The sequence below is a fragment of the Temnothorax longispinosus genome, chromosome 4 (genome assembly GCF_030848805.1).
Source record: "Temnothorax longispinosus isolate EJ_2023e chromosome 4, Tlon_JGU_v1, whole genome shotgun sequence".
NCBI classification, from domain to species: Eukaryota; Metazoa; Arthropoda; class Insecta; order Hymenoptera; family Formicidae; genus Temnothorax; species Temnothorax longispinosus.
The window spans coordinates 5,738,860-5,761,032 of NC_092361.1; the positions used below are offsets into that span (position 1 = coordinate 5,738,860).

Genomic DNA, 22,173 nt, shown 5'->3' on the forward strand with positions numbered 1-22,173 from the left:
ATCTTCTGAAAATTACTCAAAAGAGTGACCTCTATAATATATGTCAAGGTCTAGGTCATAGAAGCTGGGTCCCCTTTTGTCAATATTTACCGTCTAGTTTTAACTAAATTATTTCAGTTAGAACGCGAATATATATTAAAGCACTCGATCAATTCTAGTTTTATATCTAAATTATTTCAGTTAGAACGTGAATTACCAAGGGGGCTTAGTTAAAACTTGAAATTTCCAGTAAATTCGGGTTTTAACTGTAACATATACATACAATAATATAGGATACCGATCCCGACTTATTCCAATAATCATTTCTTAGGCAATGAAATATCTACAGAGTCTCGAATTAATTATAGAGATTTTAATTTATTGTGGTGTTATTTCTTTTGTGAAATCTCGGTCATCGATCTTGGATTCTCAGATCATGATAGAGTAAGAATCGAACGTTTCTCATCTTGCATTTATATTTGCGCGCAAATGACATAAAGTTTCGTAAAAGTCTGCGTTTAAACTCAATAAATTGTAAAGTCGAAAAATCTTTTGCCTCTTCAATACAAAGAGCGAGATGCACGCGCGCACACTTACCCGGCTGTATCTTTTATAAATCTCTATTTGTATTAATGAACTCTAAAATTGACAAGAAATTAAGGTTGCAAATTGTGGGAAAATATGCAAATCAAAGTTTTTAAATGGTAAATTGCTGAAAAAATTAGATGCAGGAGAATTTGTATAATATTTATTTGTATTTGAATTTATTTTTATACTTTCGTTCGTAATATGCAGAAGCCATATGTAAACATCTTATTTATTTATTTCAACTTTAAAAGAGTGAAAACTTAATTTCATTTATACAAATGTACCTTATACACATACGTATCTCATTATTTCTCGTGATCGTAACTATATACTGGATTTCTTTATTCTTTTCTTCACAAAAGTACCTGTTCTATCTAATAATGGGAAAGAAATTTATTACGTGCGCACAAAGCACTACGTTGAGAAGTTTTCACAGAGTATGTCCGACTTATCGTAATATACAAGTCCGTCGCGTGTGATAATTTGCACTCGCGCTAATTACACTCGTTACTTTTTTATGCAGACCTCTCGTTAATATGCGAAAAAGGACGTCCGAATATAGGAAAGGTATGAAAGGGCTAGAAAATCAAAATGCGAGAACAGATAGCAATTATATACATATTATATGAGGAGTGTATCACATAATACATATAAATTACCATTTTTCACGTACCTGCGTAACTGTGCTATATATATATATCTTAGAAGGTATCTAATATGACTTGTTTACGTTATTCAAGCGCGACGATATAGATTGTACAAGAAAACCACGTGACATACGATAGAAATATTCCTCTGTGAAGTACAGAATTATTTCTCGTCTGCTTTCTCTCGACCAATTACGCATCATTCGTCTTCATAACGGTTTAGTCATCACGCGTTTCTCAAATAACGAGACAATTTCGTGCGTAAATCGATAAAAAATGTAAGAAAGACTTAAATAGTATCACATACTGATGTATTTCTCTAAGTGTTTATAATTTCAAGCTTTACAAATCTACTGTACGAATCGCGCAATTTGCTACCGCCGTATGTATAACACTGTCATCAGGATCACTGAAAAGTTCTTCAAAAAAACTTCATGCTTATTTTCTGTGTCAATTTACAACTTGCAAGCGAGTGCGGAAAAAAATTAATAAAAATGGGATTTTCCGTTAATGAACTTTACACAACTACGCGACCGATAAATTAACTTATGCGTGTTACTTCACATTAACATTTACGGCATTATTTCTGTTACGCGCATATTAACGGTAGGTCGCAGTTCCTGTTGCGCATAATCTTCCGGCAATGGTAGTTGAGATATCAGACGAACCAACAACTTCGTGACGGATCTCTGCTCGTTTTTCTGCAACAGCAGCATATTTCTAGCCAAATGTACAGTCCTCTTTGCAATTTCAGCTTGGCACAACCTAGAGATACGAAAGAAAAAAAATGCCTTAAGCCTTGTGTCCACGATGCTAGGAATCGCTCCGAGATCTCGGGCGGAGAAAGAATTAACCAATCGCATTGATCAATTGTCAAATTATTTAAATATGATTGGTCAATTTTTTCTCCGCCCAAGATCTCGGAGCGATTTCTATTATCATGGACACAAAACTTTAGAACAGTACAAAGAAGCGGCTTGCAATAGTATTATATATATTAGTCGTACCTGTGTTTAGCGGTCAGACATGGAAATTGATCGATTTTATTACACAAGCCTGTTAATCGAGGCTTCAGCGCTTCCAGTTGATAAGTTAGTCCACGATAATCCGGAGCAGACTTTAACAGGCTCTGAATCTCGCTAGTTATCTCCATGTACTCCCACAGGAGTTGTCCTTGATGCGACCATCCGCTAATTGTGCCGCTATATTCGATCGGTACCAGCGGGCTTAACAGTGATTTCAAATATTCGTAGTTTTCTGTAATATAGAATAAGCAATGAAATTGTCTACAACATACAGCGCCAACATGTAAAAAAAGAAAAGAAGGAAGTATCCGATACCATTTATTATAGCATCGGCTGCCAGATGCTCTATAATAATTTCATGGGCTTGGGTCCATTGTTCCGCCTGGATGTAGTACCAAGCTGCTTCGCCATACCTGCAAAAGCATCGAATTTCTTCAAATATGTTCAGAATTGTATTCCAATTAACAAACGTAACAATCAGTTTTTTTTAATACGAATTTATTATACGAGTGTATTTGAATGTAATATTGTTAAATACCTCTTATTGACACTGCTTTTGATGGCCTTAGCCTGGTGAATCCAAACTGATGATATACCAAGCTCCTCCTTCAAAAACTGTTCATGTTTTATATATTCCGGAGTGTCGTCTATCTCTATGTGACGCAACAGCAGGTCCTGTACGGCAGCTCGTCGTCTAGATGAATCTCGTAGATGCAACACTACGAAGATCGCCCAGTGCCAGAGTCCATGCGCTTCCAATTGAGTCGCAAAGTTCGTATGAGTCAACGCAGCGACGTGATCGGAGAGATGTGTGTAACCCAAAGCCACAAGCGTTTGTTGTACTAGCCAACTGTTGAGAAGATTATTTATATATATTTATTATATATATTTATTATATATATTTATATATATTATTATTTATATATGAAAAAAATTGCAAAATCATAATCGTGATTAATAAAAGATCGAAACATCCTTAATTAACACAACTTCTTGAATACACATTTAAACTGATTAATAGTAAGTATAAGGGATTGTATATGAGACTGGAAGGATTGAGGTTTTTGAAGAGAGAAGATAAGTTGAATAGGGGAGATAGGAGGGGAAGAGAAAACGTTGTGTATTTTGCGGACAAAGACAAGATTGTATGATTACGTGGAGGAGTATTCTAGGATTAAGGATTGGTTTAAGGAGTTAGGTAAAAATAAAGAAGAAACATTGAAAAGAATTTGAAACGATGAAATGGATAATGTAAAAGGAAATTGTGGAAGGAGAGATAGGGTATAAAGAGGGATAGGTCGTAATAAGTATAAAGGTAGTACATAAGATATGGATGAGTGTGTGAAGGAGAAATTGTAAACCAAATCCACTTCTTGGCGATGTAAGCTGAAGTTAATGAAATGTACATTTGAACTAATTATTTACACATCATTACTTGCAAATTTGTGCTTGCTTTTGTTGCTTACGCACGTATGCACGTAATGCGAATTTATGTAAACGTTGTAGGTATTTAATCAAATAAAAATAAACAAAAATTAATTATACAGATTTGATTTCATAAGTGTATATGTGTACCTATATATATATATATATATAACTAGGAATAGAGTCAAGTTCAATATGTACTTAAAAATCCGAGTCAAATCCAATAATCAAGTTTTATGTTCTAGGATTCAAGTAATATTCATAGGAAATAATATGTCATACATTATACTTGCGAAGTAATCGATCTCGACTAGTTAACTTCGAATTTTAGAATAAGTACCTGCAAGATGCAAAATGTACAAGCAGTTTCTACTGTAAAAAATCGAATCTTTTACAAGTAGTACTCGAACTCTTAAGAATAAAGTTGTTAATTTAAAGAATGTAATATGTAACGATTTTAAGTAACTTTATACCATATTTTAAATTATATTTTTATTATATTTAATTTCAACGATCGACAATCAAATATTTATAATTATAAAAAAATAATGTATTAAAATAATTGTCGCTTTACAAACGTTTTGATTTGAAGGAACGTAAAATTTCTAATAAAGTACTCAAAGCAAAAGATTCAGACATATTTGATCCAGGTTCCAGTCTACTTAAAAGTACTGCTTTTATTTTGAAGTTAATCATGGAAAGTTTAAAACTATCAACAAATTTGAATTTTTTATACTTATTCCATCGCTATATGTATATAGCTGGAATATTGCCAATACGAAATTACCTCAATCTGTAATCCAAGGGATTGGCGGTGTACGACAGTGGATTGAGGAGCTCGCCTAGATCGTGATTTCCCGTGCAGTACAACTTCAGAAGATGAAAGCAAAGATCGTGTATCCGTTTGCCGTTACTCAACTCGGCATCGTACTCGTTCTCCCTGTACTCGGGTTCGGGAACTGCCGCATATCCCTGAGCCTCCGTCGCATTAAACGACATTTCGTAGAGGTCCAAGGCGTCGGTGATGGAGCAAGTCGGTGGCGACAGGTACCACAGATGAGTGGCGAAGGCCCGCTTCCAGTCCAGGTCCTCGCATACATTGATAGTGCCGTGTTTGCTGGAGATGAGCGGTTCGCCGGCCACCAACATGAACAGCTTTAGACGATCGATCGTGAGATTTTCGTCCACATCGGTCTCCTGCCACAGCGCAAGCTGCTGCTTGATCAATTTCTTGACTGTCGCGCCGCTTCGTAATTGCGCCATCAGTAACGCCAGGCAGTGATCTCCGGCCTTCCGCGCTTCCTGGCAAGCGTCCTCCAGCTTGCAAGCGGAGAGCAGCGACAATATTATCTTTTCGTGTGAGTTTTTAGTTTCACCGTCGATGCTCTTGATCTCTCGTTCAACCGTCTTCTGCACCACGTTCCTCAACCAGTCGCCCACAGCTTCCCTTCGCACCATGACATTGTAGTGTTCCTCATTGGCGTTGTCGGCCATGTCCTGATCAGCGTAATTTCCCCAGAGTGCCACACATAAGGTCCACACGATACTCGCATATTGACGGAACGACCTCTCGCTGGCGCTGCCGCACTGCATCTGCTCGTCATTGGCATCCTCGCTCGGTCTTTGTTCCTGCTCCGCGAGATCCTGTGCCAGCGTGCAATGCAGCTGCAATGCCTCGTTTGCGCTGTCGGTCGCTACGTCAAACGTGGGACAGTCTCCCTCGTGGCCCATCACGCAGTGATCTAGCTGAATTCTCAAGTGACGTTCTATGCTGTCTTTGAATGTCTTCGTGTCATACTCGTCGCCCCCGAGGATTTGCAGGCGTTGAACAATTACCGTCGACGATATGTCGTCAGCGAGACGGCCGGAGAGGTAACGACTCAGCTGACTGAACGTGCTCCGCAGTTGCATCTTCGTTGCCTGCTCTTGTGTGCTCAGGGACAGCAGTGTGAGACCGGCGCCCCAACTCGGGCGAAACGTCCTGCCCATGTATATACCGGCGTCAGCAATGCAGCGAAATCGCAATCTGTTCAACCTGGACTCTTCAAGTGGTACAACCTCATAGTGATACTTCAATACGCTTGTCACTGGTGTGACTACAGGCGGTGGAATAGCTCTCTCGATAATCTGTTTGTCTCTCGCGCCAATACGAGGCAAATGCGATATTCTACTCGACGTAGAAAGCACGTTCTCCGGAGAACATGTGGAGAACAGCGTTTCGTGTGCGACGAGAGTCGTTCGTAATGTCGTAGCGTTGTACGGAGCTTCGTCGCTCTTGGCCTCTGTGACATCTGGGAAATAGCGTATCAAAGTTTTCTGTACGGAGGGGAATATGCCGTTGTTAGCTTCCTCGTTTACATCTTCGTCGTTCACATCAAAGAAGCTCGCTTTCATAAGCTGCAACTTGTGGCTGTCTGTGCCGGTGACGCGAGCGTTATCGCCGACTGGACTGACGGTCATGCGTTTTTCGTAATTGTAATCCCCGGGAACAAAACCGGAACGGCCAAACGGGGTTTCCCCGCCCGGGCTGACGATCATTCCTCGTTCCTTATAACTGTGATCGTTATAGGCAAAACGGCTTATTGGGGTTTTCCCTAAAAAATTGTTCTCGACGATATTTGGATGCTCCTTGCCGTTTCCAATCTTCATACTTTCAAGCGTTCCGTTAATCATCATTCCATTGATCGCCTCTTTATTCGTCGCCGTCGATGGATCGATAGGTTTGCCCTTTTGTACGGGCGCGGGGAATCCCTTCAGTTTCTTTGCTTCCGAAATCGGTGGGATCTGATTGTCATCCTCATCCGAATCGCTGAGACCGTACTTGGAAAAGTGGTCGACTTTGAAGACCCACGAGCCAGTCTCCGGTCGATACTCAAGGAAACGGGTGTCGTGCTTTGCGGACACTCTACGTAACTTCCCCTCGTAGTTCATCGCGGCAAGTCGTTGTGGATCTGTGATCGGCTCGTGCAGTGACTTATCATGTGGCCACACTTTGTCCAGAGTGACCTGTGCTCTTCGGTTCAGGCCCTGCCCTACTGGTGGTTTCTTCTCATCGTCAGGATAAATAATCACCTCTTTATGACGAAAATGTACTGCAACGACAAACGTAATAGTCAATGTAAATATAATCACTCTTTCGAAGAAAGATGTTTATAGATCAATTGAGATAGAGTCGTGTTAACATTCAATTGTAATGAAAGTGAAACAACACAATGCGACATTTATAAAAAGTTACGATTAAATTCATAAATTTATATTACCAATTTCATCGAGATTCAAGCCGTACACGTCAAACGAATCCGGGAAGTATACATTGCCATAACCCTCACGGCCGATGGTAAAGTTGGGCACGACGCACGTCTCACCGCAAACAAAATCGTCTAGTTTATCGAGCGACGGAATGGTGTAATAGCCCGCTCGTCGTAATGTAACTTTAGCCATGTTCACACTCCAGTTTGATTGCAGCATCAACAACGAACTCTCGTCTGTTTCTTGACCGGATTCTGAGAATCAAGAAACAAGAATTGAAACACAGGTAAAAAAATTTCCCATTATGTGAGATTTTTGTTTAATTGATTTGGAAATATTTACCTGCATTCGGCATGGTGAGATTTGCGGAATTTTTCTCGTCAAAAGTAGAATTTAGTGGCACTTCGATCGAATTAATTATTTCCGAATGATTTATACTCGATGTACTATTTTGCGATCTTAATTCGGCCACCGTATTATTCACTTCTTCCGGTACATTCGTTCCAGAAAAAGGCGATCGCTGCCCCTCAAGCAATTCATCGTCCGAAATCTTATTTTTCTGCGGAAGCGTCGACTTTAACCTACGAATATAAAGATACTCAAATTTACATTCTCTTAAGAGTGACTTTTTAAAAGATTTTCGAGGTATTAAAAGAACTCGAAAAAATATATTATTGCATTACCAAGATGTAGACGACCGTCGATCATTTGCAAGTCGATTATTGTCTTGGCTGTGATTTTCCTTGTCATTAACTTCGATGTTGTTGCTGTGCACTACATTTGATGTATCTGCCCTGTCTTCTGCAGTACCATTTCTCGTCACAGATTCTCCATTTTCTATGGGAGATTGAACCGAGGAATTTGTCGCTGACTTTGGCCGTAATACTAAACGTTTTGCGCTTGGCCGAGGTTGAAAAGCTTCTGTTATTACGGGATCTTCTTCTTCAAGGCCATCGAACAAGGATTTCTGAAATAGGTGTTTCGTGAAGAGAATAATTTATTATTCTATCTCTAATAATAATATGAATGAAATATTTTGCAACAACGTTCTATAGTTGAATATCTGAAATCAAACTTGGTAAGTTTACCTTCGATAGCTGCGCAGAACTGACGACTCTCGCTTTGATTTTCGGAGATTTGTTATTGGCAGTAACTCTGTATTGTGGACTATTCAGTACTTTCGATGCTGGATTAGTAGGTTTTAAGAGTTCTTCGGTCTTTCCAGAAGCCTATAAAAATATAGATTGCAACCAAAAATAAATTACGATGCTTCTTAATTTATTGCAGGATAATTATCTTAAATTGGCTAGATACTCACTGGTAAAAGATTCTTCAATAACGGTGAATCGCCGAATGGTGCGGAAACAAGAGCTAAGATTTGTTGATGCACCGGTACCGAACCATTTGCTTTAGCCTGATTTGATACTGCCCTAAAATATATATAAAACACTTATTTAGTACAGTATATTATATACAGTACAGGTAATTCTTAAACACTTAAATAATCAAAGAAAACAGATCAAATTAATTGATCAAGTTGTTAAAATTAGAGATGTTAATGAAAAAGAGTTAAAATTAGAGCATAAACATTGCGTTACCCTCCATTAAGTAAGCCCACTCCTGTTCCAGACATCATGTTAGAACTCGTTCCAAAAGTAGAAGATCCAAATGTTCCAGGATTGTTAAACGTCGTATTGTTTCCTGTATTTCCAAATAGACTACCCGGCTTTTGTTGGCCGAACAATGAAGACCCACCGCCCAAGCTTAAACCAGTATTCGTGCCTATAATATACACATGTACACATATTAACATATATTGAGCGGATAACATATGTAAATTGGGTCGAATATTAAAGAAAAAGTAAGTCACCAAGCCCAGTTGAAGATGCAGGTGTAGTTCCGAAAGAAAATCCCGATGTTTGTCCAGCTGGTTTGAACGACGAGTTAAACAACGAGGATCCAGGGTTGGTGCCGGAATTAAAACCTGTATTAGTTCCGAATGTAGAAGGCGCGGCCGCACCGAATGTAGACGTTGTTCCAAATCCGGTGGTGGTAGTTTTATTACCGAATAATGGCGTAGTGGTGTTTGTGGCCGGTTGACCAAAGCCAGTGAAGCCGGTACTAGTCGACGTCGATGGAATATTAAAAGCAGACTTGTTCTGATTGAACAATCCAATACTCTATGAACAAAAATATAAGTATCATTTTGATTTCTAATACAATATGCAATGTGTATATTTGTATGTACATTACCTGATTAGGTTGCGTGGAACCGAATGCAGATCCGAATCCAGTATTCTGTCCGGTATTAATGCTACCAAAACCCGTTCCAGCAGTCTGGTTAGTACTGCTAGTGCCAAAAAGAGGTGTCGGGGCAGCTGCTATAGATAAAATTTTACACTTCATATTTTATACTTTCCATATTTTATTAAAAAATGTATTTTTATTTGCCTCATTGATAAAATAATGGTAAATAGAAGATCGCGTATTAAAGAAATAAAAATAAAAATGTCGTCTTTTCTCTCCTTCGAATTGTTAACACATACGTTTGTGCGCATGTGCACGTATAGGCGAGTATATTTCGATACTTTTTATAATTATCACATATTTTAATATTGATCATGTATATGCATATGTATGATTAATATATTAAAATATAAGATAATTATAGAAAATATTTAAACAAAATATCTCAAAGTAGAAACACACAGAGTGCATAATACAATTGTGCCAGAAAAAGCAACTTTTTTTCCTTGGCAAAATTGCATCTGAGCAATAGTTTTTAAACGAGAACAATTTAAAGCTAGCAAATGAACACTTAGGGCCGGTTGTTCCAACCTATTGGTAAGCTACCTGATAGTTAAATCACATGTCTATCTTTGCCCAATGTAAAGGATAAACAAAGATATACATATGCTTTAACTATTAGGTAGTTTACCAACAGGCTGGAACACAACCAGCCCTTAAAGTTATGCATGAATCAGCAGTGTTGGTGCTATACGCTATTTTATTATCCCTCTAAAGATTTTATAACAATTTTGTATCTAAATATCACTATTTTAAATACAGCTTATGAAAAATAATATAATTTAACATCTCTTGCTCTACTAATAAGGTTTTCTTGTTGCAAATTAATATTCATTAACTATTTTTTCAGTTGTCGTTTCAGGGACATCAGTTAGAAATATTCATATATCGTGTATACTTGTTAAAATTTTCAGAAATCCTAAAACAGCGTACGTGTCCAGTGTGAGCTAAGATTCATGCGTAACTTAAATAAGAGTTCTTGTTTGTTAGCTTTAAATTGCTCACATGAAAACTTGTTCGGATAGCAGAATTTTACCAGGAAAACCTTTTTTTAGCACAGAGGATCACACGATACGCGCAAATTCTGTGACATTTTGTATGATGCACATATAGATTGACAAACTTTATAACGATATACGTTGGGATAAATAAAATAACTTACTACCAAATGGTTTTGTTTGAGTATTAGTACCAAACAGATTTGTTGTAGGTGTAGAATTGAATGCAAAGCTGTTGGTTGTTGTAGTTGCTGGCGTTCCAAAATTAGTAATGGGTTTTCCGAATAGTCCGGTCGATCCTGATTGGCTAGTGGTACCAAATCCTCCGGTCATTGAACCAAATCCTTTAACAAATAAAATAAGTTAGAGAATTTTCTTCTATTTTTATTATAGAATAGAATATTATATAAGTATTATGCAAAATTTTGCTTTTATGTATGATTTTTTATTATAAAAGTGTATAAAAGTAAATAAAACAATTAAAATTAAAAAAAAATATTTTTAAATCAGGCTTGTAGATCATAAGTAGAAATGTTTGTAGACTATAATATTTACAGTATATAACTGTATAATTACTTATCGTACAATTAAGTAATACTAGTATATGCATAAAATTAAGCAAATAATTGTATAATTATACAATATGATACACATATATGCAATATAATTGTATACATTTATTGTATAATTACACGTTGTTATAATTATTTATGTTTGTTAATCCATATTCGTCTGAATATCTTTTAGTTAATAAATGTCTTATTGCGGAACTTACCTGTCCCAGCTGTGCTAGTACCAGCTGATGTGCTACCGAACGGTGATGTTTGTGCCGACGTCCCAAAGAGACCCGTTTGTGGACCTGTTTGAAAAGAGAAGCAATTATAAATATTTTACTCTTTATTTTGGCTGAAATCAATAAGATCGTATAATATGCCTTTTCTCCCAAGTTGATAATCTTCAAAACGTAATTCCTCGTAAGACTTGGATTCATATTCTTTCATAGATGCAATGCAACAATGACGGGCCGAAATGCTGTGCGATATTCCATTTTTTGACATGGAATCAGTTGTAATGACAGGTGTGAATTTCACTGCAGTGCCAGCTGGTACGGTAGTCGGGTTAGTATTGCCAAAACCTGCACAGAAAGAAATCAAAGTGTTTGAAATTTTAAATGTCATTAGTCTAGGTATACGCAAATGCAATTGCGCTTTTAACTTACCTGTGGTTGTACCAAAAAGATTTGTGTTTGTGGTGGTATTCGCCTGACCAAATGGAGTAGTTTGTTGTGCATTTTGTTGCGGTTGTCCGAACAGATTAGTTCCGGATGTTGTGCCAAAGTTAAAACCAGGTTTGTTTGCTTGACCAAACGCTGAAGTCCCTGTGCTTGTACCGAAAAGATTTGTCCCGGCATTTTGTTGGGTGCCGAAAAGATTGGTACTTGTATTTGTTGTCCCGAAGCCTGCAAAAACATAAATATATTTGTTAGATTTTAACAATATATAACAAATACAGTATCATATAAACCAAAATTAAAATTACACTTATTGCTTGCACATTATATTTAATATTTATTGATTTAATGTCTAATATAAAGTCTATAAAATAAATTACTTCAAATGTACAATACTGCTTAAAAATATACACCCAATGTATACATAAAGATGTTTTGTACCACAGGAAATAATATTTTAAAATAACAGGCATAAATTATATAATTTTGAAATACATCAATGAGGCTAGTTTTAAACCAATTAATAATTTTTTGAATTTGTCTTTTACAATTTGTTATATTTCCAATATAAATAATCCGTATATGATAATTTGCAAAAATTACTGTCCAATATAATGACATTTCGAGTGATCCTTGGATCGCAAAATGTTTTTCTAAAAAAACCTAATGATCGAGAATGTTTCAAATGCATGATATCTTGCACACGCACGAATATACATACAGGAAAGAACTTTTTACATGCAAGTGAAACAGTTTATAAATTGCTACCTCCAAAAGACGGTTGAGTATTAGTTGGCTGTCTAAATGCCGGTGGCGTTGTGGTATTTCCAAACAAGCCACCTGTGGTAGAACCTGTGGGCTTAGAACTAAAGAGTGATGAAGTATTGTTACTACCAAAGACAGGTGTTGCGCCACTACCAAAACTTGTTGTAGTAATGGGTTTGCCAAATGCAGATTGGCCAAATGGACTGTTTTGCGTCGCAGTACTAAATCCACCTTAAAAAAAAAAAGAAATATTTTAATAAAAAGAATCCTTAATCAAATCTCTAGCATGATTTATTTACATAATATACATACTGAACGATGTATTTCCAGTTTGCCCAAACATATTTAAGGTTAAATTATAACAGAATCTTGTTCAAGCAATCTGAAATAAAATTAAGATTAGAAGACAAGGAGTACAGCACTTTTATATTAGTTTATACAATGCATTTGTTTTTCATTATTGTATTATAATTAGCACACTGCATATTATTCTGAAAGAGATAAAAACTATTAAAGTAATCAAGAATTTTAACATTATTCTTACATTGATTAATGCTATTAACCTAAGAATTATTACTTTATGATAAGCTGAATGACATGTTTCTATATGCAGTAATCGAGCTATTAATAATATTGAGACAATTGGAATATCATAAATATATTTTTTTAGTAAAATATAAAACAGTTTCTCTCCCTGACAGATTTCCTAAAACTTATATGTATTTTGTATCTTTTCAGGCAAAAAGATTTGTTGAAAGGCTTTCAATTTTGCTCTATGACTATTTTTTTTATGCAATCCTACATACATAAAGCTTGTATCAGACTACAATGAAGATTGAGGATTGCGAATTAGAGATTAGAATTTAGCCAAAACAAAACGGATCAAGATTGTATTTATCCGATTGATCAAAGTCTAATCTTCAGTTTACAATCTTCAATCTTCAAGCTTCAATACATAGTAATATGGATTTCATATACGCGATATTATTCGTGCATATTGCACTTTCAAATAATTATAGAGATATTTATGTGTATATCTACAAAGTTACATACTTTTCATCAATGCTCTGGAATTAAATAACAAATCGATGTTTCATGAATTATAAAGCACAGAACAATCTGTCGCAAATATAAATGAACAAATCATTTCACCGAGTGCACCGATCAGTACTCGCAGTATAATTCACATTTATCTAAGCAAATCGCTCATTCCCATTTGTTTAGGCTCTAAACATTATAAATAACATTAATCAATAACTAGAAACAAATGGATTATATAAATTAATTAAAAAGAGCTGTAATAAAGATGTTGAGTAAATTAAATTTTAATCTGTTCCATTGTGGTTAAATTCTTATTTGCAATTGTAATCTTCAATTTGCAATCCTTAATTTTCAATGTGTAGTCTGACATGGGCTTTACGTACGTAAAATTGCATGAAAACCGTTTATTTACCTAAAAATACACAAAATACATGTGTAAGTTTTAGGAAATCTATCTGGGAGAAACTGTTTTATATTTACTAAGACGTTATAATTATGATATTCTAATTGTTTCAGTATTTTTGAGACGTACCTATGTCGCAGTTTTTATTACTAGCGATTATTGCATATGGAAACAATGGCGATATTAGAATTCTCGATTAATATAATAGCAGTTTCTCTCTTGGAATAATACACGTGTTAATCATAACACAACGATTTAAGAACAAATAAATCAAATAAATAAAAATAATGAAATTTTATTTCTTTTTAAGCATCATCAAAGTGCATCGCAAATCGCAATGCACTTACCGTATCAGTATGATATAGAGTGCACATAAATGTTACAGATGCATGTTATTTCTTTCAAGATACCAATACGCGCGATATTTCACGTACAAAGTCGTCGCGCTTTCAATCGAAGTAACAAACAAGAAAAAAAGAAAGGTATGAGACAAGAACGACGACGTTGCAGCGTTGTCGAATGTGCATTTGGTTTCTGTGCCTCGAAAATATATAAGATACGTGAATTTCGTAAAAAGTCGTCCAAGTCTTCGCTCTTTTCGCGGTCTCAGCGATAAAAATGCATAATACGCATTAAGTGCGCTTTGGTTATGAACTGGTTAACCCGAACTCCCCGTTTGCGCGAGAAGAAAAGAAAGTTGCAAATTGTCTTGACGGATCGCTCGGCTGAAACGGCTGATCGCTACTTTCGGTCGCGAATGCCCGAGATTGAAGAATCTGCCTACCTGCTTAGATAAAGTTCACTTGAATTCGTGCATGAAGCACGAATATTTCACTTACAACCGTTCGTGAATTTGACACAAACGTATTTCCAGTATTTCCACGCAATTACACAGAAATGGAATGTCGGATGTCGGATAAGCACAAGTTCAAGATTACCAAACTTGCGCGCAGTGTCGACAGTGTGCCCAACGCTCGAAAATAAGTTTGGTTACCCCCAAAACCCATTGGCCCATAGGTTGGAGGAAATTTGGACTCTAGTTAGATCCATAGGTTATGCTAGGTCTACAATGCGAGGTCGTAAAGTCGTGAGTCATAAGAATTGACCAATCACCATCGAATTTGAGGAGAATAATCGACTGTGATTGGTCAATTCTTACGACTCGCATTGTAGACCGAGCATAAGAACCAATCGCTCCACGAGCAGCCTGCGTTCCGAAACGCGTCCAATAGTGCACATCAGTGCCTAACCATTTTTATGTGTAACATACATACATACATACTACATACATACATACATATGTTATGTATGATGTATAGTATAGTATGTATACAATGGACATAAACATACATAAGATAGACTGTGGTATAAACAAGAGGCAATAATTTGTTTTTTTGTTTAGGACTTTAGGATATATCATGAAAAATAAAATATCGACTCATTTGCCAGGTGAATCACCATTTAATACACATGAATTACATGGATATTACACGCACGAGAGCAAAAATTTTTTTAATGAAAAATTTTATAAATTTTCAGCCGTACCGTCATCGCTTTCTCCTTGGATAATCGTGATTTTGTCACTGTGTTTTGTTAACAGTTATGACGGAGATTTTGTTTTTGATGATAACGAGGCTATCGTCAATAACAACGATGTACGCGACACACCGTTCTGGGATATATTTCAAAATGACTTTTGGGGTACCAAATTATCCCATAGGCAAAGCCACAAATCATACAGACCTTTCACCATCCTTAGTTTCAGGTAAAAGAATATCAAGTGCATCCACAGATACATGTAACAATATCTTGCTAAAAAGTTGTGTACAAATTAATTTTCTTTTTTGTTTATCCCTATAGATTACAATTCTGGTTACGACAAGGCTTGGTTTCGCAAGACTATCATATAGTAAACATAATATTGCACAGTACAATTTGCCTGTTGATTCTGTCCGTATACAATATATTTTTGGGGCCGGAAGAACGGAGCACTTCATTTTATGCCGCAGCCCTATTTGCAGTTCATCCAATTCATACAGAGGCTGTAATTATGAGTATAATATTATTATTATTATATACTAATATCTGAATATATTACAATTATGTTTATACCTTCGTATATCAGGTATCTGGAATTGTTGGACGCGCTGAATTATTATGTAGCTTGTTTACGTGGCTATCAATCTTGTTGTACAGCCATACAATATATGCAAAGAATATATTACAGGCATGGGCTGCCATGTTCAGTTTTGCTATTTGCATAACCGCAGCGATGCTATGTAAAGAAACTGGGATCACTGCCATTGTGAGTATCAAAATTGCGCCGCTAAACTTGATTTTTTTTTTTTTTTACGTAACTATAAAGGATTTTTGTCTTTATCTTTTAGGGTATTTGTGCAATATACGACATAGTTATCGTGAACAAGATATATCCGATTGACATAATTAATTCTCTCACATTTAAATATGCTGATAAAAGTTTAAACAATTTTATTAATCTTAGAAATGTTTTATTACGACTCGCTGCACTCGTTCTCATTGCTATAATACTTTTGCTTCTAAGGTTCAGTATTATGGGGTTCTCCACCCCAAAATTTCAATCAGTAGATAATCCAGCGTCTTTTATGGATAACGTATTGCTTCGTATACTCAATTATAACTATATCTATTGCCTGAATATATGGTTACTTATATGTCCCATATGGCTCTGTTTTGATTGGTCAATGGGCTGCATATCTCTGATTACTGGCTATGACTACAGAACTTTTGTAGTCATTATTTTCTGGCTCATGTTTGGAGCATTTATTGTGTATACGTTTATCTATCATAAGGACAAGACCTTAAGGTAATCTTAAAAATCAGAAAAGATATGTATGTTGAGAATGTAGTATGTTTTCTATATATATAGTATATAAACTTTTGCAGATATATAATTATGGGTCTTACAGTGTTGATCTGTCCATTTCTGCCAGCAAGTAATATTTTCTTCAACGTCGGATTTGTTTTGGCAGAGAGAGTATTGTATATTCCTTCGGCGGGATATTGTTTGCTAGTCATTATCGGTTTGCAGAAACTTTCTGCCCGATTTTCCTTGCCTAAGATGTCGTTGCTGGCATACGTAATGCTTATTGTATTACTGTTCGTGCGTTCTTGGATAAGGAGTAGCCAATGGAGAAATGAGAGACTGCTTTTTCAATCAGCATTAAATGTATGCCCTTTGAACGCAAAAGTACATTATAATATCGCGAAAAATGCTGCAGACGCAGGAAATGTTGATCTCGCCAAACTAGAATATCGAGAGGCTTTACGGTATTGCATACAGTATACCTACAAGATCTCAATTTTCTTCAAAGAAATTTTATTGTGTTATACATTTATGTTCTTTGCTACACAGATTAAATCCAAAATATGCTCAAGCTCTGAATAATCTTGGCAATTTACTTAAAGACGATGGGCAGCTTTTGGAAGCTGTAAATTTGTTCGAGCAAGCTGTTAATTTACAGTAAGTCCGGTTAAATATCATTATCTAAGATGAACAGTTCTACTTATAAATGTCTTATTTATTTGAACTACAATGAGAAATTAAAATCTATATGTGTATGCATATAATCTCTTTTTTTCTTTCTGTTTATGACATATTATAGAATAGATATGTATATGGTATCTCTCACACAAACTCATGAATTTTAGAAAGGATTTTTCTACGGCGTGGATGAATCGAGGTATAGTTCAGTCAGCATTGAAAAGGTATGAGGAATCAGAAGCAAGTTATTTCATAGCTCTGCAATACCGATCAAATTATCCAGATTGTTATTACAATCTAGGCGTATTGGTGAGTACTACATAATGGTAAAATATAATTTTTTAATCTATTTTTGAGAATATCTTATTATAATTTACTAATTCAAAATTGATGGCGATAGTATCTAGAACGAAAACAATATGACAAGGCGTTGAAAGCTTGGATAAATACGACTAAGCAAAAATCCACGCATAAACGAGCATGGACGAATATGATACTACTATTAGATGATTTAGGTTTGTGCTTATTTAAATTAATACTGTATCTTTCTGTTACTGTACATCAGTTACTATAATATTAAAAAATATATTTTAAGAGATACTCTATAATTTTAGATAGGACAGAAGAGGCATTGAAAGTGGCAAATAAAGCTTTAAAATTTATTCCGAATCATGCTTCTATCTATTTCAATATTGCTAATATTTTGGGAAAAAAGGGAAAATACGAAGACGCAGAAATCCAATTCAAACGGGCAATATCGATAGATCCTATGGTTCCTATGATCTATGCAAACTTAGGTATATTGAGAAATGCATCAGCGATATTTCATACCAACCTTCTCTTCCCACTGATGTTGAAGAATACAAGTTTGAGAACGCAGGAATTTGATACGATACAATTTGTATCAACGAATACTAAGAGTATTCGATTCATGATATATAAGCTATTACTCATTATATCAAATTCCTATATGTGTTGGTTGCTAAATCTATTATCTCATCGACCAGTTTAGGATTGCAATAGCTGATAATACCAGTCACAACTTTGACTTGAAAAACCAAATTTTTATTTTCATATGCATATCGAGAAAGTTCAAGAAGCATTTTTTTAGATTAACGTATATTTTCTTGGATAAGCAAACTTTCTCACAAAACTCGGCTTTTTTAAAAAGACCAAGTTTATTAAATTTGCTGATATTGAGAAAAAATATGGTTGGATTTGGCATAAAACATTCCATATTTATGTAAATGTGTATACATATGTATATATCAGATATGAATAATTTAAGATAACATATAAAATCAGAAATATCTTATTTAGGTGTCTTATATCATCGTTGGAATAAATTAAATGCGGCAGAGGAGATGTATAAGAAAGCATTGCAATTAAAGCCAGATTTGCATAGTGCAAGAGAAAACTTGCAAAAATTGTATGCATTAAAGGCATCAATAAAATAATTTTGTTACACTTGTATCCTAAATATATTTATAACACATACAACTCCCGTATACATATATGCAATATTTTCTAGGTCTTGTTTCTATTTTTAGGTTTTATCTTAGTTTACTAGGTCTTATTATCGTCATTAATTCCGATATACAAGGATAACTGTATGCTTTAAAATTTCCGACTTTTTTACCGTCAACGTAATTATAAGATATAAAACATTTATTACAAAAATAACTTATGTCATGTGGTATTCTATCGTGTTCCGTTACAACCCAATGCACGTTAAATATTCCGCAATAGATGCAGTGTTTTCCAGAAATAGGTCTTATTCTTTCTATTCTTGGATAAGCAGATGATATTAATACATCGTCATCAGTTACCAATCTGTGAATGAATGAACAAAATGAATTAATTCGTTAATAACAAATGTTAAATAAAATGATTTGTTACCAATAATACAAATATCACAGCTCTATCAGCATAACTTTTACTTTTTTATCATGGTTTTGTTATTTTTGCCAGTATTATAAAAGAAATTTTATTATGAACGCTTTAAACTAGATACTTCCATTACATTAGTGTTAATAAGAGTTACCTGGCATCAGTTAGTACAATCAAGTGTTCGCAGGAACCCTGATGCTGGTACACCCATGGAAAACCAAATCTTGCATAAAGAGAATTTATCTGGGCGTCCATAGTTGCAACTTTAAATGGACCTATATCACGAATTGTTGCCCATTCCAATATGATGTTACTGTAATCAATGTTTGTTGGCACACTAGTATCGTTATAAAATGTATCTTCAATATAGAAGAATCCTGAGGGATAGACATCCTATAATATACAAAATGCAATTAATTTTCTCTTTTTTTTTACATACGACGAACACATGGACCAGGTTATAAAATAGATAAAGCTCCAAATTGAAGAAACAGTTACCTTTGCCATAGGTCCGGGTCTTTGATTCGGTTTTTCACTAATTTCCTTTATAATCGACAAATCAGATTGACATATTATCTTCTGTCGTAATTCATAAAGAGTCTGGCATCCCAATATTGATATAACGCTTTTAAGTTTGAGAACTGGGACACTTATTTTATACTTAAGACGAGAGTGGCTTTTAAATGGTTCATACACCCTGACATAAACTAAAAATTCCTCACTTGGCTTTACGTTGTTATCAGATGATTTTAATTTGTCATGTTTCTAGAAAGAAACAAATTTATTATTTTAATGTTATAGATTTGTCACAGCATTATATTACATTAAGTAATACAGTGACTATAAAATTATTGGTCCTATAACAATTATAATAATTCAATTCAATTTTAGTAAAGCTTTTCAATACTCTGTATATCTTAATATATTTTTCTTGAAAGCAACTACTTACAACAGGAATGCCATTTTGATGTTTTGATTTTTGTAAAGTTTCCTTAGATAAGATCTTTAACACTTTAATTGTTTCCAATGGAACATTATCTGAGATTGTTTCAGGCATTTGAACATATCCTTGTTTCTCCTTTTCCTCCGCATTGGCAGCCTCCATTGGCAACGTTAAATTATCTATGCTGTAAAATTGACACCGATATATGTGTGAGTCTATACTTAATTTTTTAATTTTCATCAGAAAATACAATATTATTTATTACGTACTGTAATATAAGGTACCTGCAATATTGTTTCATTAAAAGAATTCTTGCTTGTGAGAGGTCGGTATCCATAAGTTGAAAAATCTTTTCCTCGCTTTGTTTGCTAACTTCGTGACACATCAATGACTTGAGTAGTTCGCTATATTGTTGAAAGTAATCCTTTATGCAAATTTTTGGCGATGCCTGTCGATCGTAAAGCTTATATATTTGATCCATTATTATCCATATGAATAAGTTTTATCTAAAATCAAAGAGCAAAAATATATGTATGTACAAAAAAATACTAAACATTAGCCAGTGTTCAGTTTAGAGTATTCTATTTACATTTTAAACAAAAATATACTCTTTTGATACTTTTTTTGTGACAAAAACGAAGATGTAAAAAGGAAAAGTCGTCGTTTGTCACTTAAAAACATTTTGGTAATTATACAGTTTAAAGCCATACAAAGTTTTAGTCGTAATCGTAAGGCCATAAGAAAATAGATCAATCACACTCGATTATTTTTCGAGCGCGAGGAGAATAATCGACTGTGATTGGTTTATCTTCTTACGGCCTTACGATTATGGCTAAATCTTTGTTACGTGCAATGGCCTTTAGGGGCCTCACCTTCAATATCGATGAAATTATGCTCAATCGACGGCGTTTTTACACGAAACGCAAGAATTTGGCAGAAAAAAGTGTCGCTCTGCCCCGCGACGCGAGATATTAAACGTTAAAGTTGACAGGAATCAGGTTATGATTCCCGTCATACCGACTACCGACGAGATGTAGCGACTTCTTCTTTATTCTTCTTTTGTTTAATTGGCTGCGTTCCAGCCGAACCTCTGTTAGCGAAGCGAAAGGTAGCAACTGAATGTGATTGGTTCTTACCTTTGGATCCAACTAATCACATTCAGTTGCTACCTTTCGCTTCGCTAAGCAGAGGTTCGGCTAAACGCAGCCATTATGGGCGCGTTCAGCAAACACAACTGTTGAGTCTCGTCTTATCAACAATCTGCGTTGATTGGTTGGTTCTAAAAGTAAGAGCCAATCACGTTCGATTGCTACTGAGCGGTTTGTTCTACTAAACTCGCCCAATTGGCTCCTGCCTCTATTCCGAGGACAATATGGCCAGCTTTTACCATTGAATGTTTTGCCAACTGAGAGTAGCTTATAGCTGCTATAGCTGTGTAAATGCCGGTATTCATAAGTCTTCAAGATCGTCTGTCTTAAGTAATGTCTTAAGACGCCAATACCAATGAGCATCTAGCATAAAGTCGCCATATTAATTTACATACGATGCTCATTGGTCCAGCGGTCTTATGCTATGCATATGCAGCCTATGCATTTTGTGTACGATGGCCTTAAAGCGGGGAGCACACACTTCTGCTTAACGCATAAAGCCCAAATCAAATTAGCGGCTCGCGGCCGCGACTGCGATTGCGATTTCGTCCCTTGACCAATGAGAAAGAAGCTGCTGGCAATTCGAACATTTCTCATTGGTCAAGAGACGAAATCGCAATCGCAGTCGCGGCCGCGAGCCGCTAGTGTGATATGGGCATAATGCGTAAGCATAAGAAAATTGATTGGTCCATACACATGTGCATAAGGAAATAGACCAATCAGTTTTCTTATGCTTACGTATTATGCGTTATGCAAAAGTGTGTGTTCCCCGCTTAACATTTGTAGCCGACAAAGGTAAATGTTATAATATTTTGACTTATTTAATTTGAATTACTTGACAAAAATGATAAGAGTGGCAAATAATTATCACAGCAAACAATAATTTTGTTATATATATAGGTCTCTAACGATCTTTTCGACATTTGGATTATCTTTGCTATATTAACATACATATTAAAATAGTGGAAATTGAGACATTTTCTTTTAATATTAAATTGATTTAATCAATAG

The 22,173-nt window shown here is 35.3% G+C and overlaps 3 protein-coding genes across 8 annotated transcripts; 1 reads left to right on the plus strand and 2 right to left on the minus strand.

Moving 5' to 3' along the window:
- Positions 1–712: 712 nt before the first annotated feature.
- Nup98-96 (nuclear pore complex protein Nup98-96) lies at positions 713–14,598 on the minus strand. Of its 3 annotated transcripts, none has more exons than XM_071776274.1 (20): positions 14,443–14,598; positions 12,527–12,596; positions 12,344–12,445; positions 11,438–11,677; positions 11,153–11,353; positions 10,994–11,077; positions 10,383–10,562; positions 9,167–9,294; positions 8,784–9,093; positions 8,512–8,695; positions 8,232–8,343; positions 8,002–8,142; positions 7,597–7,880; positions 7,256–7,494; positions 6,925–7,167; positions 4,452–6,756; positions 2,778–3,089; positions 2,555–2,652; positions 2,222–2,471; positions 713–1,979 (listed from the first exon to the last, which is right to left on the minus strand). In XM_071776274.1, the coding sequence occupies exons 2-20, from the start codon at positions 12,555–12,557 to the stop codon at positions 1,787–1,789; spliced, it is 5,637 nt and encodes a 1,878-aa protein (XP_071632375.1). In that variant the 5' UTR covers positions 12,558–12,596; positions 14,443–14,598; the 3' UTR covers positions 713–1,786. The 3 variants fall into 3 exon arrangements, with proteins under 3 accessions (XP_071632375.1, XP_071632374.1, XP_071632373.1); XM_071776273.1 differs by having other exon boundaries at positions 10,413–10,562; positions 12,218–12,445; XM_071776272.1 differs by having other exon boundaries at positions 12,218–12,445.
- A 357-nt stretch (positions 14,599–14,955) lies between these two features.
- LOC139811852 (protein O-mannosyl-transferase TMTC4) lies at positions 14,956–18,654 on the plus strand. Of its 2 annotated transcripts, XM_071776280.1 has the most exons (11): positions 14,956–15,107; positions 15,198–15,423; positions 15,519–15,702; positions 15,784–15,963; positions 16,046–16,503; positions 16,584–16,967; positions 17,053–17,160; positions 17,349–17,490; positions 17,582–17,696; positions 17,796–17,978; positions 18,502–18,654. In XM_071776280.1, exons 1-11 carry the CDS (start codon positions 15,077–15,079, stop codon positions 18,636–18,638), a joined length of 2,148 nt encoding a protein of 715 aa, XP_071632381.1. In that variant the 5' UTR covers positions 14,956–15,076; the 3' UTR covers positions 18,639–18,654. The 2 variants fall into 2 exon arrangements, with proteins under 2 accessions (XP_071632381.1, XP_071632380.1); XM_071776279.1 differs by having other exon boundaries at positions 17,796–18,654.
- Pbp49 (proximal sequence element A Pbp49) lies at positions 18,637–21,165 on the minus strand. Of its 3 annotated transcripts, none has more exons than XM_071776281.1 (6): positions 20,887–21,165; positions 20,284–20,520; positions 20,021–20,198; positions 19,570–19,836; positions 19,226–19,464; positions 18,637–19,014 (listed from the first exon to the last, which is right to left on the minus strand). In XM_071776281.1, exons 2-6 carry the CDS (start codon positions 20,493–20,495, stop codon positions 18,735–18,737), a joined length of 1,176 nt encoding a protein of 391 aa, XP_071632382.1. In that variant the 5' UTR covers positions 20,496–20,520; positions 20,887–21,165; the 3' UTR covers positions 18,637–18,734. The 3 variants fall into 3 exon arrangements, with proteins under 3 accessions (XP_071632382.1, XP_071632384.1, XP_071632383.1); XM_071776283.1 differs by having other exon boundaries at positions 20,299–20,520; positions 20,887–21,161; XM_071776282.1 differs by lacking the exon at positions 20,887–21,165 and adding an exon at positions 20,604–20,755.
- Positions 21,166–22,173: the final 1,008 nt, after the last annotated feature.